Consider the following 16,504-nt stretch of genomic DNA (forward strand, 5'->3'; position numbering starts at 1 on the left):
TTGAGCATGTTTTCATGTGTCTCTTGGCCTTCCTTCTGTCTTCTTTCGAAAAGATTCTATTTAGGTCCGTTGCCCATTTTTTTATTGGATCATTTATCTTCCTTTTATTAAGTTGTATAAGCTGCCTGTAGATGTTGGAAATTAAACCTTTATCAGTGATACCATTTGCAAATATGTTCTCCCATACAGTGGGGTTTCTTGTTGTTTTGTTGATGGTTTTTTTTGCTGTGCAAAAGCTTTTTATTTTGATGTAGTCCCATTTGTTTATTTTCTCTTTGGCTTCCATTGCCCTAGGGGCAGTATCACTGAAAAAGTTCTTTTGGCATATGTCTGAGATTTTGCTGCCTGAGGATTCCTCTAGTATTTTTATGGTTTCCCGTCTTATATTTAAGTCCTGTATCCATTTTGAGTTTATTTTTGTGTATGGTGTAAGTTGGTGATCTAGTTTCATTTTTTTGCATGTATCTGTCCAATTTTCCCAACACCATTTATTGAAGAGACTGTCTTGACTCCATTGTATGCTCATGCCTCCTTTGTCAAATATTAATTGCGCATATTGGTTTGGGTCGATATCTGGATTCTCTATTCTATTCCATTGATCTATATGTCTGTTCTTGTGCCAGTACCAGGCTGTTTTGAGGACAGTGGCTTTGTAATACAGCTTGAAATCTGGTATTGAGATCCCTCCTACTTTATTCTTCTTTCTCAGGATTGCTGTGGCTATTCGGGGTCTTTTTTTATTCCAGATGAATTTTTGGAGAGTTCTTTCTAGGTCTGTGAAATATGCTGTTGGTATTTTAATGGGGAGTGCATTGAATCTATAGATTGCTTTGGGTAGTATGGACATTTTGATGATGTTGATTCTACCAATTCATGAACATGGTATGTTCTTCCATCTGTTTACATCTTCCTCTATCTCTTTTTTCAGTGTCCTATAGTTTTCCGCAAATAGGTCTTTTACCTCCTTGGTTAGGTTTATTCCTAAGTATCTTAATTTTTTTGGTGCGATGGAAAATGGGATTGCTTTTTTAGTCTCTCTTTCTGTAAGTTCACTGTTGGTGTATAGAAATGCCATAGATTTCTTGGCGTTAATTTTGTATCCTGCTACCTTGCCGAATTCATTTATTAAGTCTGCTAGTTTTTTGATAGAGTCTTTCGGGTTTTTTATGTACAATATCATGTCATCTGCAAATAAGGACAGCTTTACTTCTTCTTTTCCAATTTGGATGCCTTTTATTTCTTCTTCTTGTCTAATTGCAATGGCTAATACTTCCAGTACTATGTCAAACAGGAGTGGTGAGAGTGGGCATCCTTGTCTTGTTCCTGTTCTTAGGGGAAATGGTTTTAGTTTTTGCCCATTGAGTATGATGTCAGCTGTGGGTTTATCATATATAGCTTTTATTATGTTGAGGTATGATCCTTCTATTCCCACCTTGTTGAGAGTTTTTATCAAGAAAGGGTATTGGATTTTGTCAAATGCTTTTTCTGCATCAATTGATATGACTATGTGATTTTTATCTCTCAATTTGTTTATGTGATGTATCACATTTATTGATTTTCGGATATTGAACCATCCTTGCATTCCTGGGATAAACCCTACTTGGTCATGGTGTATGATATTTCTGATGTACTGCTGGATCCGATTTGCTAGAATTTTGTTGAGGATTTTGGCATCTACATTCATGAGGGATATTGGCCTGTAATTCTCTTTCATTGTGTTGTCTTTATCTGGTTTTGGTATTAGGGTGATGCTGGCTTCATAGAAGGAGCTTGGAAGTGTTCCTTCCTCTTGAATTTTTTGGAATAGTCTGAGGAGGATAGGTTTTAGTTCTTCCTTGAATGTTTGGTAAAACTCTCCTGTGAAGCCGTCTGGCCCCGGGCTTTTGTTTGCCGGAAGCTCTTTGATGACTGCTTCAATTTCTTCCATAGTTACTGGCATATTGAGCTGTTTAGATTCTTCCTGATTGAGTTTTTGAAGGTTGTATTTTTCTAGGAATATGTCCATTTCCTCCAGGTTGTCCAGTTTGTTGGAATAGAGTTGTTCGTAGTATTTTTTTTTTTTTTTTTTTTTTTTAAATATATTTTATTAATTTTTTACAGAGAGGAAGAGAGAGGAGAGGGATAGAGAGCTAGAAACATCGATGAGAGAGAAACATCGATCAGCTGCCTCCTGCACACCCCCTACTGGGGATGTGCCCGCAACCAAGGTACGTGCCCTTGACCGGAATCGAACCTGGGATCTTTCAGTCCGCAGGCCGACGCTCTATCCACTGAGCCAAACCGGTTTCGGCTGTTCGTAGTATTTTTTAACAATCCTTTGTATTTCGGCGGGATCTGTTGTTATTTCACCTCTTTCATTTCTGATTTTGTTTATTTGGGTCCTCTCTCTTTGCTTCTTGGTGAGCCTGGCTAGAGGTTCATCAATCTTGTTTATCCTTTCAAAGAACCAGCTCTTGGTTTTGTTGATCTTTTGTATTGTTTCTTTGGTCTCTATGTCGTTTATCTGTGCTCTGATCTTTATTATTTCCTTCCTTCTGCTTACACTGGGCTTTTCTTGTTGCTCTTTTTCTAACTCTTTGAGTTGTTGGGTTAGGTAATTTATTACCCCTGTTTCTTGTTTTTTGCAGTAGGCTTGTAGAGCTATGAACTTCCCTCTCAAGACTGCTTTCGCTGTGTCCCATAGATTTTGGATTGTAGTGTTTTCATTGTCATTTGTTGTCATGATATTTTTTATTTCTTCTTTGATCTCTCTGGTAACCCAGTCATGGTTTAATAGCATGCTGTTTAGTCTCCATGTGTTTGATTTCTTTGGGTTGTTTTTATTGTAGTTGATTTCCAGTTTTATGCCACTGTGGTCTGAGAAGATGCTTGATATGATTTCTATCTTCTTGAATTTGAAGAGACTTTGCCTATGTCCCAACATATGGTCTATCTTTGAAAATGACCCATGTGCACTTGAGAAGAATGTATATTCTGTGGCTTTGGGGTGAAATGTTCTGAAGATGTCAATTAATTCCATCTGGTCTAGTGAGTCATTTAGGATTGATGTTTCTTTGCTGATTTTTTGTTTAGAGGATTTGTCCAATGGTGATAGTGGGGTATTAAAGTCTCCTACTATGATTGTATTGCTGTCAATCTCTCCCTTGATATCCTCCAGGAGTTTTTTTATGTATTTGGGTGCTCCTGTATTGGGTGCATATATGTTTACCAGAGTTATTTCTTCTTGTTGGATTGCTCCCTTTAGTATTATGAAGTGGCCTTCCTTATCTCTTGTTATTTCCTTCACTTTGAGATCTAATTTGTCAGATATAAGTATTGCTACCCCAGCTTTTTTTTCAGTTCCATTTGCCTGGAAAACCTTTTTCCATCCCTTCACCCTCAGTCTGTGTGCGTCTTTTTTTCTGAGGTGAGTTTCTTGTAGACAGCAGATATATGGGTCATGTTTTCTTATCCAGTCCATTACCCTATGTCTTTTGATTGGGGCATTTAATCCATTTACATTAAAAGTTATTATTGATAGGTACTTATTTGTTGCCATTCCTATTCTTTACACCTGTGTTACTTCTTCGCTTCCTATTTCTTTTTTTTTTTTTTTTTTTTTTTTTTTTTACAGCAGACCCTTTAGCATTTCTTGCATTGCTGGTTTGGTGGTAATAAATTCCCTTAGACCTTTTTTGTCTGTGAAGCTCCTGATTTCACCTTCAATTTTGATTGACAGCCTTGCTGGGTACAGTATTCTTGGATTCAGCCCCTTCCTTTGCATGACTTTGTATATTTCATTCCATTCCCTTCTGGCCTGATGAGTTTCTGTTGAGAAATCAGTTGCTAGTCTGATGGGGGTTCCTTTGTATGTAACTTTCTGTCTCTCTCTGGCTGCTTTTAAGATTCTTACTTTGTCATTGGTGTTTGCCAATTTAATTATAATGTGCCTTGGCGTCGGTCTTTTGGGGTTCATTTTGCTTGGGACTCTGTGAGCTTCTTGGATTTGTGTGGGTTTTTTCTTCTCTATATCAGGGAAATTTTCTGTCATTATTTCTTCAAATAGGTTTTCTATTCCTTGCTCAGCTTCCTTTCCTTCTGGAACCCCTATTATGCGGATGTTGTTTTGTTTCGTGTTGTCCCAAAGTTCCCTTAGGCTCTCCTCCTGCCTTTTAATTTTTTTTTCTAGAAGTTGCTCTACTTGGGTATTTTTTCCCATCTTGTCTTCTAGCTCACTGATGCGGTCCTCTGCTTCTTCTAGTCTACTCTTGATGCTTTCTATTGAGTTCTTTACAGCAGCGATGTCATTTTTCATTTCTTCTTGGTTCTTCTTCATTTCCTCTTGGTTCTTGCTCATATTGTCGAATTTGTCTTCCATTCTTTTCAGCCACCTTATGACCATTTCTCTGAATTCTTTTTCTGGAAGGTTGCTTGCCTCCATTTCGTTTACTTCCTTTTCTGGTGATGCCTGCTTTTCTTTCATGTGCGGGCTGTGTCTTTGTCTCCCCATGGTCTCTCTTCTCTGGGTGTCTGGTTATGTAGTTCTCTCTCTCCTGCATCGATTTAAAGGCACAAAATACAGCACTACCAGGTACAACACACAAGGCACTGAACAGAAATGTATTCACGATATTAACAACCTCCAATAAAGGTGACCACCAGAGAAAGGCAAATCAGGGGATAGTAGAGAAAGAAGAAGAGGAAAAGGAAAGAAAGAAGAAGAAGAAGAAAAAAAGGGGGGTGTCAAAATGAAATTGGGAAAAGGGAAAAAAAGAAGAAAAAAACGTAAGAGAGACAAGAAAGAGACTAAGAGAGAAAGGGAAACAGACTATATATATTGGGGATAAAACTCCACTAGAACAATTACTAATCCCAGCAAATGCCAGCAACAAGTACCTGGGGATTAATACAAACTACAACACCAACTAATATTGAGTGAGGCAAGGGAAAACAGAAGCACTAAACAAACAAAAAAATAAACAAAAGAAGAATAAGCAAAACAATCTCACAAAAAAGCATAAAAATTCAATATAATCTACATTCAAACGAACAACAACAAAAGGACAGAGAGAAGAACAATTTTTTGGATAGTTAAGACAGCGAAGAGAGAGGTGTATGGACTTGGAGCAGGGGATTGGAGATTAGATATATAAGTAGGGTGAAATTTTAAAAGGGGGTAAACAGAAAGAATAGGGAAAATCTAAAGCAGGAAAGGGGTAAGATAAACAGGACACTGAAAAGGGAAAAGTGAGGAAGAGAGTGATGGCATAAAGGTAGATTTGAGATAGAGTAAAATGATGCTAAAGGAAAGATAAAAATAGAATGTAGAACATTTATCCCAAAACAAAATGAAGAGAAAATAAAATGACACTTAAAAAAAAAAAAAAAAGATAAAATAGCAGTAGTAATAATACGGATTGAAAATAAAAATGTAATAATTAAAAAGGTAAAATCAAGTGAGGAAAAAAAATTAGTTTCTTGAGTAAAAGATGCAAAAAATGAAAATAAAAAAATAAAAAAAATAAATAAAATGTGGAGTAGTGAAGGTCATTCACTTCCTCTGTTGTTCTGATTGGCTCGCCTGTTTCTCAGTCCGGACAGTATTGCAGTTCCCTGCGTTCCACTGCTCTTCAGTGATGTAAGCCAGTCCTGATTTTAAGCAGGCGGTGTGTCTTAATTCGTATTCCTTTATTTTTGATTACACAAGAGTCAATTTGTGATTCAGCCCCTGGGTGGCAGTGTTTCTGGATTGACTTCCGGGTTTATCTATGGCCTCTCTAGGGAGTGTTAGAGTCTTCTTTCCCTGTGGCACCGGTAGGGTTTGTGGGAGTGGGCTGCCTCAGAGCTGACTCTCGGATGGTCACTCCCCGCTCCGATCCCCAGGTTCCAGAAAAACAACTTTCCCCTGCAGTCTCCCAGGGTGTCCCCAACTGGGTGAACCTATGAATTGGGCTTAGTAATCAGAAGCAAGAATTTCAAGAGGAAAAAGCCCAAGTGTGCGCACTCCGTGGCTGCGCGTAAGTCTAGCACACCCCTGAAATTCTTAGGGTGTCCCTGCACTTCAGATCAAAATGGGTTGCTTTTTAGAGAGCCCTTCTGTTAGCAGCTCTGAGGACCCCCTTCCACATTCACAGATCACGCCAGCCCCAGCAGCCACCGATTTTTCTAGGCACAGACTTCCCTGGTCCTCCAGCTCCCGCAAAACGCGCGTTCCTCTCTCGCGCTGGGACCAGAGACCTCACCTTATCCCAGGCGAAATCTGACCTTTCCGTGGTGGAGTGTAGAGCTCCTCTGAACCCGTGTGTTTGCGCCAATTGGGGAGCGTTGTTCTGGGGCTCGCAGCTGTTCCGTGGGTGCCGCAGTTGTGGATTCTCAGGCTTCCGATAAGCTCCACTTTCCGGTTCCAGATGGCGGCGACTCCGCGTCCAAGCCCGCAGCTCCGGGAGGGGACCCAGCCGCAGTGGGAGCTGCCAGGTCAGGGGAACCCCGTCTAGCAGTCTCCCACCTTCTTCTGGAGTTCAGCTGTCCCCCAACTTGCCAACAAACACTCCTAGTGCGACCCTCAGCTGTTCTTTCTTTCTGCTCCGGGACAAGGCTCGGAACACGTCTGTCTATTCCGCCGCCATTTTTCTCCCTCTCCATCAATCTTGTTTATCCTTTCAAAGAACCAGCTCTTGGTTTTGTTGATCTTTTTTATTGTTTTTTTTGGTCTCTATGTCAGTTATTTCTGCTCTGATCTTTATTATTTCCTTCGTTCTGCTCACTTGGATATGGGATTTTAAAAGAGGTAATTAATGTTGAGTGAGTTGTGTAGGGTTTCCCCTGAGTCCAATATGACTGGTGTACAGTATAACTGTGTCCTTATAAGAAAAAGAGATTAGGACACACACACATAGAGGGAAGACCATTAAAGAGGACACCTGTAAGCCAGGGAGAGAGATCCTCAGAAGAAACCACCCTCATGCCACCTTGATCTTGGACCTTTACCCTCGAGAGCTGTAAGAAAATAAATTTCTCTTAAAGCTATCTGGTATTTGTTATGGCAGCCCTAGCAAACTAATACCTATACTCACTATCCAGCCATAGAGAAACTTGGTGATCTTAAACTGAACAATGGTTGTACCTGTGCACATTGTGATCAAATCCCATAGAATTAATATTCTAGGTCAGTGGTCGGCAAACTGCGGCTCGTGAGCCACATGCAGCTCTTTGGCCCCTTGAGAGTGGTGGCTCTTCCACAAAATACCACTGCCTGGGTGAGTCTATTTTGAAGAAGTGGTGTTAGAAGAAGTTTAAGTTTAAAAAATTTGGCTCTCAAAAGAAATTTCAATCATTGTACTGTTGATATTTGGCTCCGTTGACTAATAAGTTTGCCGACCACTGTTCTAGGTGATTATGTTTTATTCATTTTTTTCAGCACTTTTCACCACAAATTATCTCAGCTTTACATTCAATGGCATGTTTATTGTCTACAGTTCCCTCATTCAATAATATAAAGCTGTATGAGGGCAGGGATTTTTCTGCAGCTCCCTAGACTATGTCCAGAATAAATAGTAGTGGTAACTAAAAAAAAATCTATCTTGAATGGATCAATATTTTTATTTTTTAAAAATAACACATATTTATTGTAGAAACTTAGAAGGTACAGATAAGGTAAAAGACTAATAGGATTACCTGTAATCTAACATTCTAACTTTTTATGTTGTTAAAATATGGTCATGGGGAGGAGGAGGAGTCAATGGGGAAAAATGAAGAAAAAAGGGGGACACTTGTAATACTTTCAACAATAAAGATAAATTAAAAAAAAAACAACAAACAAAATTTGTAGCTTATACTAGTATCTAATTGCTTATGATGTTTAGAATACTGATTATCTGAAATTTTTCATATTTTAACATGCTTATAAATTTTATTTTCTTTAAGGAGAATTATTTAACTTGGGCCGAATACCCAATAATTCAGAATAGGTTGGGAACACAGCAACTGCTAATTTAGCATGAAATACTGTAATTGCTACAGCTTAATTGTTTGTGTTAAATGGAAGGTAGTAAAAAACCCTCAGGAGTCTCAGTGTAGCCAAATGTATCAGTAACAGGACATTATCTCCAATATATTTGCATAGGTGAAACCAGTAATTTGTTTTCCTCATGCTTCATGTACTTTAAATCTACTTAATCTATATTTTAAACTGTCCATCTTTATGCTTATTTTTAAAGCCTAATTATATGTCAAAAAGGATACTCAGGTATTACTTTAAAATTAAAGCTGCTCAGTGTGAGGGATGTGACAGATTGATGGGTATTCAATTCACATATGATCATAGTACCATTACTAGACTTACAGTAATGGTGCTCACTTTATGCATTTAAGAAGCACTGATATGGTGTTTACTGTCTCCCAGGAACTGTTAAATAACTTGTTTAATCGTCATAACAAGCCTATAGGTGTACTGTATCAATGAGAATGCTGAGGCACAGAGAGCATAAGTCTTTGGGGCAAAGGCAGCATTTGGAGGTTGGCAGATGGTCTCCAGTGTTTGTGCTGAATTCCTACAGTCTACTGCCTCTCCAAAGGTGCGGACGGTAGATAACATTTGTGATGGGTACTACGTGCCTGACCCTTCTATATGCTTTATAACTCATCACCATAAAATTATATATTCAGTCATTTTATGGTGATGAGTTACCCACTGGAAATCAAAGGTTCAGATTTTGGTTTCAATTTTGGCAATGAACTGAGAGTGTGATTTGGGGCACCTCGTACCTCTCTGGGACTCAAGCTAATGAGTTCATTGGATTAGATTATTTATCCTCCAAAGTCTCTTCTAATTGTAAAGTTTTAGAATTTGAAGACTATCTTAAATGTCTTGAAAAGAACAAACATTTTTTTTTTGACTTCTAATTTTAGGGATTATTGGTATGTGGGGTCTGCCTATACCCATTTTGTCATTTCATCTTTTGTTTTCTGGTTGCTCTGGGTTTCTAATGCTAAAATTGAGTACTCAGTCTAGAGCTTTCATCTCCTACACTCTCATTCTTGAAAAATTATTTTGTTTGCTTATTTACACAAATTTTAAATTTGACAGAAAGATGTAGATGCCTTAGATTCAGATGACATTTTAAAGATATAAAGCCCCTTTGGCAAACAGAACAAAACAAAAAAACATACCAGAACTTTTAATTTAGATATTACCAGTTCAAGGAACTCAAAGTGTTTTCTTTTCAATGGTAGTCATCTATATACAGATTTATATGATGCCAACGCTGTCTAATTATGCAAATATATTCTAATTTCCATAAGCAAAGGCATTTTCAGTAAGTATTTACATATGATATTGCCATGTACTTATGCAAATGATGTTAACTTTCACCTAGTCCCAAGTGATAAACAATCTCCTAGGCCCTTTAGAGACAATGTTCTTGGGAATACGTAAGGCTAAGTAAGATTTCTAGCTCCAAGCCAATGACATGAATGTCAGAGTTAATAATCATAAAGAATAATCCACTGCTATCCAGCTTCCTTTTGCTTCTCATTTCATCATGGTCTAATGCTTTAGAACCATCCTCTGTTTTACAGATGACACTGGGTACAGCACACAAATTCCAAAGGTGCCTCAGCTCTCCTCTAGAATGAAGCACATTAAACAAGAGATGGCCAAAAATCGCCTTCAGTTTGTGCGATTTGAAGCAACAGATCTCCATGGTGTGTCCAGATCTAAGAGTATCCCTGCACACTTCTTCCAGGTGAGTTTTACAAGTTGTGTTATGACTGATGTAATTTCATGACCATTAGCAAGCCAATGGTCTTTATTACTCTTTCTTATTTTATTGTAATCCACACAGCAACTTTAGCTGAAAACCAATACTTTATTTTGTTTCTTCTCTTGTCCCTTCCCAAACACATTATTGCTCCCCAAGGAGCTGAACACATAATTTCAGCTCCCAAACAGCCATTCCTTTACCCAATAGAAATATAAAACTAATTAAGACTGGTAATTTTAGTCCTTCTGCTTTGAATAATTTCCCTCTACAGAATTATCTTTTCTTTCTTACTGCAATTATGAAGATTATATTTTGTTTGACATGAGAAAATTGCAACAGAAGACCCAGGAGCAAATATAAAAGGGAAAAAATAATTAAATAGAAAGAAATTTGCTAGATAAAAAGCATATCCCTTTTAGCTTCTATTTCTGATAAGAATATACTCTATTGTTGGATGACTTAATGACTATTAAGTTCTCTAAAATAGTGATATTAAGAAATATTGTATTTTTGGGTATGTTCTAAGATTTTAAGATTTTTTTCAATTTATATCATGTCTTCATTTTAATGACAGGTACACTAGTATTGTGCAACTGAAACATGATTTTTTAGGAATGAGACATCAGTCAATATTATATAAAAACATAATAGTTAAGCATGCTCTAAATTAAAATATATAATTGTTAGCACTGTAATATCAAATTATAGTTTTTCTCTTAGGTTTTATGCTGGAAAAAAACTGGGCATCTTCAAAACACCTTTTAAAACAATGCTAACAGATTCAAATTTTTTTCTTAAGAAATTCTTTAGATCAGGCTGCAGATATTGTTTCCTCTTTATCCAGGCAAGAGCACATGTTGGTTACTTTTGATAACAAAATGTGAAATTTATTGTGGATAGGCCCAGGATCTAATTCACATGACTTTCTTTCAATCAATAAGAAACCATAACTGGCATTTCAGGCACTTGCCAGAGACCTCAATATAAAACTTTTTGTTATTCAGTTTTTGCCAACTTCTAATAATTTATTCTACTAATGGCATCTGAAACTACATTTTTAAGACCTTACTCTAGTTCCTCAATGGAACTCCTTTATGAAAATATAATTTAATATGCTCCCTACATTTTCTGAGCATTGATACAATTGATGTACAGAGAAAACTTCTGCATTCTATTTTTTTATTGCTATTGAAAATATTTTCCATTATCTCATTCAATGTCCCACATATAAGAACCACTTTTATTTTTCTGGAGTTTAGATAGGGCAATTGCTGTTTATTCTAACTCCCAATTTTCTAATACATTTCATTACCATTATTATTATTTAATGATTATACAGTAGCTATATATTTTTTAACAAAACAACTCAAATTTATTTTGGAACTTTTGCAAGTATAAATAAGAATGAGTATTTATTTGCAGCATGAATATTTATAATTTAAGATTAAATTGATAATGACTAGAGATTAAAAATAGGTTAATCTGTGAAAACCAATCTAAACATTGTGTGTCTGGCGCAGGTGGCATGGCTCAGTGGTTGGGCATTGACCTATGAACCAGGAAGTCAAGGTTCAATTCTCAGTCAGAGCACATGCCCAGTTTTCAGGCTTGATCCCCAGTGGAGGGGCATGCAGGAGGCAGCAGACCAATGGCTTGTCCTATTGTAATCCCCACAGTTAACTTCCTCTCAGAAGTCTACAGTAAAGAATTGGAATTCCTTCTCAGTCCTACAACACACACCTGAGCAGCCAGGTCTGCTCACCATTGATGTTTCTGTCTCTCTCTCCCTCTCCCTTCCTCTCTGAAATCAATAAAAATATATTAAAAAAAATAAACATTGTATGTTTGTATATATATAAAGCTACCTGTATATGTATAGACATACAATTCTGTATGGGAAATTCATTAAATAAAGAGTGGAGTCAATAATTTGAATTTGCTAATGGCTTAGAGAAAAGTAATTTTAATCTTTATAAAGTAATTAAAAATGTTTTTTCTATTTGGGGAAAATAAAGTATCAATCTGAAAATTGTTGTTAGACCATGGAAAAATATAACATAATTTAATCCATTGACTTCATTATAGATGAAGAGAGTAAGGCCCAGGGACGTTAAGGAAAGCTTTTAAAAAATAGTTCAGGCAGTTAGTGATAGAGCTGGGACATTAGTCAGTGATTCTTCTCTTCCATTTCCACTGCCTCTTTTTTTTTTTTTTTTTTAAACTGCACCTTCTGCCTCCAGCTCTGCTTTTATATTTCCTTTTATTGTTAATTTGAGCTAAGTGTTCTTTCTTATAAAATTGAAAAAACATTGATTTTTAAAAAACAAGCCATCTACTAAGACTAGAGGAAAAGACTGTTATATAATTGGAAAAGGCCAAATGGGGAACCTCTGAAAATGATGGTATCCACTTTTTAGGGAAAACTCACCATGTGCCCAGCATTATGCTCAATGCCTTAAATATTAGTTTATTTAAACCACACAACCAACTTATGCTATCTGTTCTATCAAAGAATTAGTTTTTATTTAAATTATATGCAGATTCTATCTTTGATTTAATCAAAACATGATATAGAACTCATGACTAATTCTTTGGTTGTTTCCAAAGGTGACCTTTAATATGGCCCAAAATGTCAGTGATCATAGAGATTGGAGCTATTCTGTAAGAATTTTTATTGATTCTCTGGTGATTTATATTGCAGTGTGAAATTGCCCTACTGTTTATATTTTTAAACATAATATAACATAACAATTGTCATGAACAAGGTCTGTGTGTATATATTTATGTATTTCCCACTACTAATGAAGAGTAGTTTGCATTCTGAATGTTCATAAAAGAATAAAGAAAATGACAGTTAAAAAAGAGTGCTCACAAAAATACAGATTAAATAACCTGAAGGGTAAAGTGTTAACTTTTTACTATTCTTTAAATTCATGAAGAGTAAAATGGTAGCAAGCTGTTCTCTATTGTTCACAATCAAGTGCGTGCAAACACAGATTTAAATTGCAGAAACTCTTGGAAGTCTCATGAATAAAATACATCACTCCTCATTTTAGATGCAGAACTAACATACAGATTTTCAAACTAAAAAAAATGACAAGTTAGGGAAATCACATTATTTCTTACAGTGAAAATTTGGATGAAAGGATTTCATACTAAAGTACTCTAAAATCCCGTAATGTGTGTATGTGTGTAAAGTATATATATACAAGTCTATGAATGAGTTAAAAAATCAGGCAATAGATGAGTAGTGCTTACCTTACTCAACATTATTACTGCTAAAAGCACATTTGGCTCAGCCAAGTCAAATGGCATTTGAAAGTATGTGTAGAGACAGTGGAAAGTGAAGGAGGCGGTGGCTCACAATCAAAGGCAGAAGAGTGGACTAGTAGATTGTGTCTGCTAGCACCACCACCTCCTTGGTAGCCATGCTCTTGGGGTTTGGAGGTAATATAGGAAACAATCTGGCTTGCAGAATGCCAGTACATTTTATTAACCTCATAAGGCTCACTGACATCATGGGAACCACACTTTATAGTTGGCTTTTTCTCTGTCCATTAATGTAAACTTCAACACATGAAGCCTCGTTGATATACCTATTACACCATTTCTAGAAATTGTGTTTTTGTGTGTCTGCTTGACTTTATAACCTCATCACTTTCCTGTTGTTTGGCACATAGCAAAAGTTAAATAAATGACCAAATCCATTGAACCCAGGAGGGTACATGGCTAAAAAGTGCCTTAGCTATCACCTAGTCCAGCTTCTGTTTCACAGACATGGATGCCGAGGTACATGGTCCGAGTTGCCTAACTTCACACAAATAATTAATGGAAGAGCCAGGACTAGAAGTCAGATTTGGTGAGCCCCAGTTCATGCTGACTTGAAAGCTACAACATTTGGGAAGCGGTAACCGTGGAGATATAGGTTCACATTCACAGGCAAGGTTTTTGGGACTCTGTGAGACTGTGAGGAAGCTCATTCTTAGTGGGCTGTGAAAGTGAATGAAGAGAGGAGTGTAGCTGTCTGCAGACCTGGCTTCTCAGGTGTGTGTTGTGGGACTGATACACTCAGCTCTCTGAGAAGGACTTCCAGTGCTTTACTGTAGACTGCTGAGAGGCAGTTAACTATGGGGATTACAACAGGACAAGCCAAAAGAAAGCCTTATCCGAAGTATTAGGAACGATGCCATAAAACAAAAAGAGCCTTGGAAAGTACTTCTGGTCATGACCATTTCAAATAATTCCGTACGGCTTTACCTTACCTTTGTCATTTGCTCGAAAGACATTTTCTTAATCACCATACCTTTTATTTATGATGGCTATTTTCAGATTGGAGAGCCTATGAAGCCTTTCAAGGCTAAAAACAATGAGTTGTTTATAAAAGTACCATTGAGGTTTTCTTTCAAAAAATTAAAATTAAGTTAATGTTAACTAATCGATGTTAAACACATTTTTTCCCTCCTCATCACCCTTTCCTTCCCCATTTATGTTTGTTTTCAAGTTTCAAAACCTAATTGCTCTATCCTTTAACTTCAGGAAAAAGTGATCCACGGTGTTTTCATGCCCCGAGGTTATCTTGAATTGATACCGAATCCTAAGGGCAACGAAGTGGATCACATCAGAGCCACATGTTTTAACAGTGACATAGTCCTGATGCCAGAGCTATCAACCTTTCGAGTGCTGCCGTGGGCCGAGAGGACAGCGAGAGTGATCTGTGACACGTTCACGGTGACGGGTGAGCCTCTGTTGACGTCCCCGCGGTACATCGCCAAGAGGCAGCTGAGCCAGCTGCAGGACGCGGGCTTCTCCCTGCTCTCCGCTTTCCTCTACGACTTCTGCATTTTTGGTGTGCCTGAAGTGATCAATTCCAAGACCATATCCTTTCCGGCTTCCACCTTGTTAGACAATCACGACCAGCCCTTCATCCAGGAGCTCGTGGATGGTTTGTATCACACCGGAGCCAAGGTCGAGAGCTTTTCCTCCTCGACCAGGCCCGGCCAGGTGGAAATCTGTTTGCTGCCCGAATTTGGCATCAGTTCCGCTGACAACGCGTTTACCCTCAGAACAGGCGTCAAAGAAGTGGCCCGGAAATACAACTACATCACCAGCTTCTTCATCGAGACTGGATTCTGCAATTCAGGAATTTTGTCTCACAGTCTCTGGGATGCGGGAGGGAAGAACAATCTGTTCTGCAGCAGCCCCCGCACCGAGCCGCTCACCACCACCGGGAAGCAGTGGGTGGCCGGGCTCTTGCAACACTCGGCTGCGCTCAGCTGCCTGATGGCTCCTGCTGGCAGCTGCCGCAAACGTTACTCCAAGGAGAGCAAAGACCAGAAGGGGAGTGTGCCGACCACGTGGGGCTATAATGACAACAGCTGTGCCTTTAATATCAAGTGTCATGGGGAGAAGGGCACCCGGGTAGAAAATAAACTGGGCTCAGCCACGGCCAATCCTTACCTGGTGTTGGCCGCCACGGTGGCAGCAGGTTTGGACGGACTTCAAAGCAGCGATGGTGCCCTGCCTGGCCCCGATGACAGCCCTGAGCTTTACCCGTCCCAACCTTCTGAGATCCCTTTGAAACTGGAAGATGCCCTTGTGGCGCTGGAGGAAGATCGATGTCTGCGACAGGCTCTCGGAGAAACTTTCATTCGGTATTTTGTTGCCATGAAGAAATATGAGCTGGAAAACGAAGAAACAGATGCTGAGAGAAACAAATTCTTAGAGTATTTTATTTAGAATGGATCCCTTAACGATTCCTTTAGAGATGTGGTTTTGTGACTTAAGTAGCTGAGCTAGCAGAAAGGCAAGATTGCACTTTTGTAATTAACAAGAAGATTACAAGTGCTGTCACTCTTTTATTTTGTCGCCATGGAATGGTTGACAGATGAAGTGGGCTGCTGAGACGACTCTGATAACAATAAAGTTGCCGTGGAGCTGTACTAGCAAACTTACCATGTCTTGTCCAGGGGGTCATCATTTCCTGTGTATGTTGACCTCGATCAAATATTCAGGTTTTTTTTTTCTTCTTCCAGACAACATGTATATTCACACAATAAAAATGTCTTAAAAATGAGAAAGCAAAATTTACATCACTTAAAAAAAAAAAAAAAAGAGCCCTAACCGGTTTGGCTCAGGGGATAGAGCGTCGGCCTGTGGACTGAAGGGTCCCAGATTTGATTCCAGTCAAGGGCATGTACCTTGGTTGCGGGCACATCTCCAGTAGGGGATGTGCAGGAGGCAGCTGATCGATGTTTCTCTCTCATCGATGTTTCTAACTCTCTATCCCTCTCCCTTCCTCTCTGTAAAAAACCAATAAAATATATTTTTTTAAAAAAGAAATAATTTCAATCATACAGATAGGTTGTGACTGCCAGGGAGACAAAAAGACTTGCTAGTATAATCTCATGAATTAAGACATACTGGGGATCTATTTTGCAAGCATCATCGTGATGTTTCTAAATAAGTTAAATAAGTTTTGCAAAAATATGTCATGATGACAAGTCAGCAAAAGTGTTCCCATATGTCCCTTCTCTTTTTACCCTTCTTCATTAGCAACTCCTGAAAGGCCCAGGAACTTCAAGGCTATAAGGTCCACAAGAAAAAAAAAAATTCACAGGAAATAGAATTCAGGCTGGGAATGATGAGGCCAAATGTTTAAAACCATATTTTAAAACCAAGCCAGCCCAATATATAAAGTAAGGTAGAATGGGTACGTGTGTGGGCCTGGGTGGGCTCTGTGTGCTTTGCTCTCTTCTTTGAAACTG

The 16,504-nt window shown here is 38.3% G+C and overlaps 1 protein-coding gene across 1 annotated transcript in view; it reads left to right on the plus strand.

Annotated features, from left to right (window-relative positions):
- LGSN (lengsin, lens protein with glutamine synthetase domain) overlaps positions 1-15,829 on the plus strand; it is an 83,724-nt gene extending 67,895 nt beyond the window's left edge. The window contains exons 4-5 of the mRNA XM_080663807.1: positions 9,556-9,722; positions 14,277-15,829. Coding sequence (XP_080519933.1) covers positions 9,556-9,722; positions 14,277-15,476 — 1,367 coding nt within the window. The 3' untranslated portion in view covers positions 15,477-15,829. The remainder of the gene's footprint in view (positions 1-9,555; positions 9,723-14,276) is intronic.
- The last annotated feature ends 675 nt before the right edge of the window (positions 15,830-16,504 follow it).

Source organism: Plecotus auritus (assembly GCF_963455305.1).
Source record: "Plecotus auritus genome assembly, chromosome: 4".
Taxonomy (NCBI): domain Eukaryota; kingdom Metazoa; phylum Chordata; class Mammalia; order Chiroptera; family Vespertilionidae; genus Plecotus; species Plecotus auritus.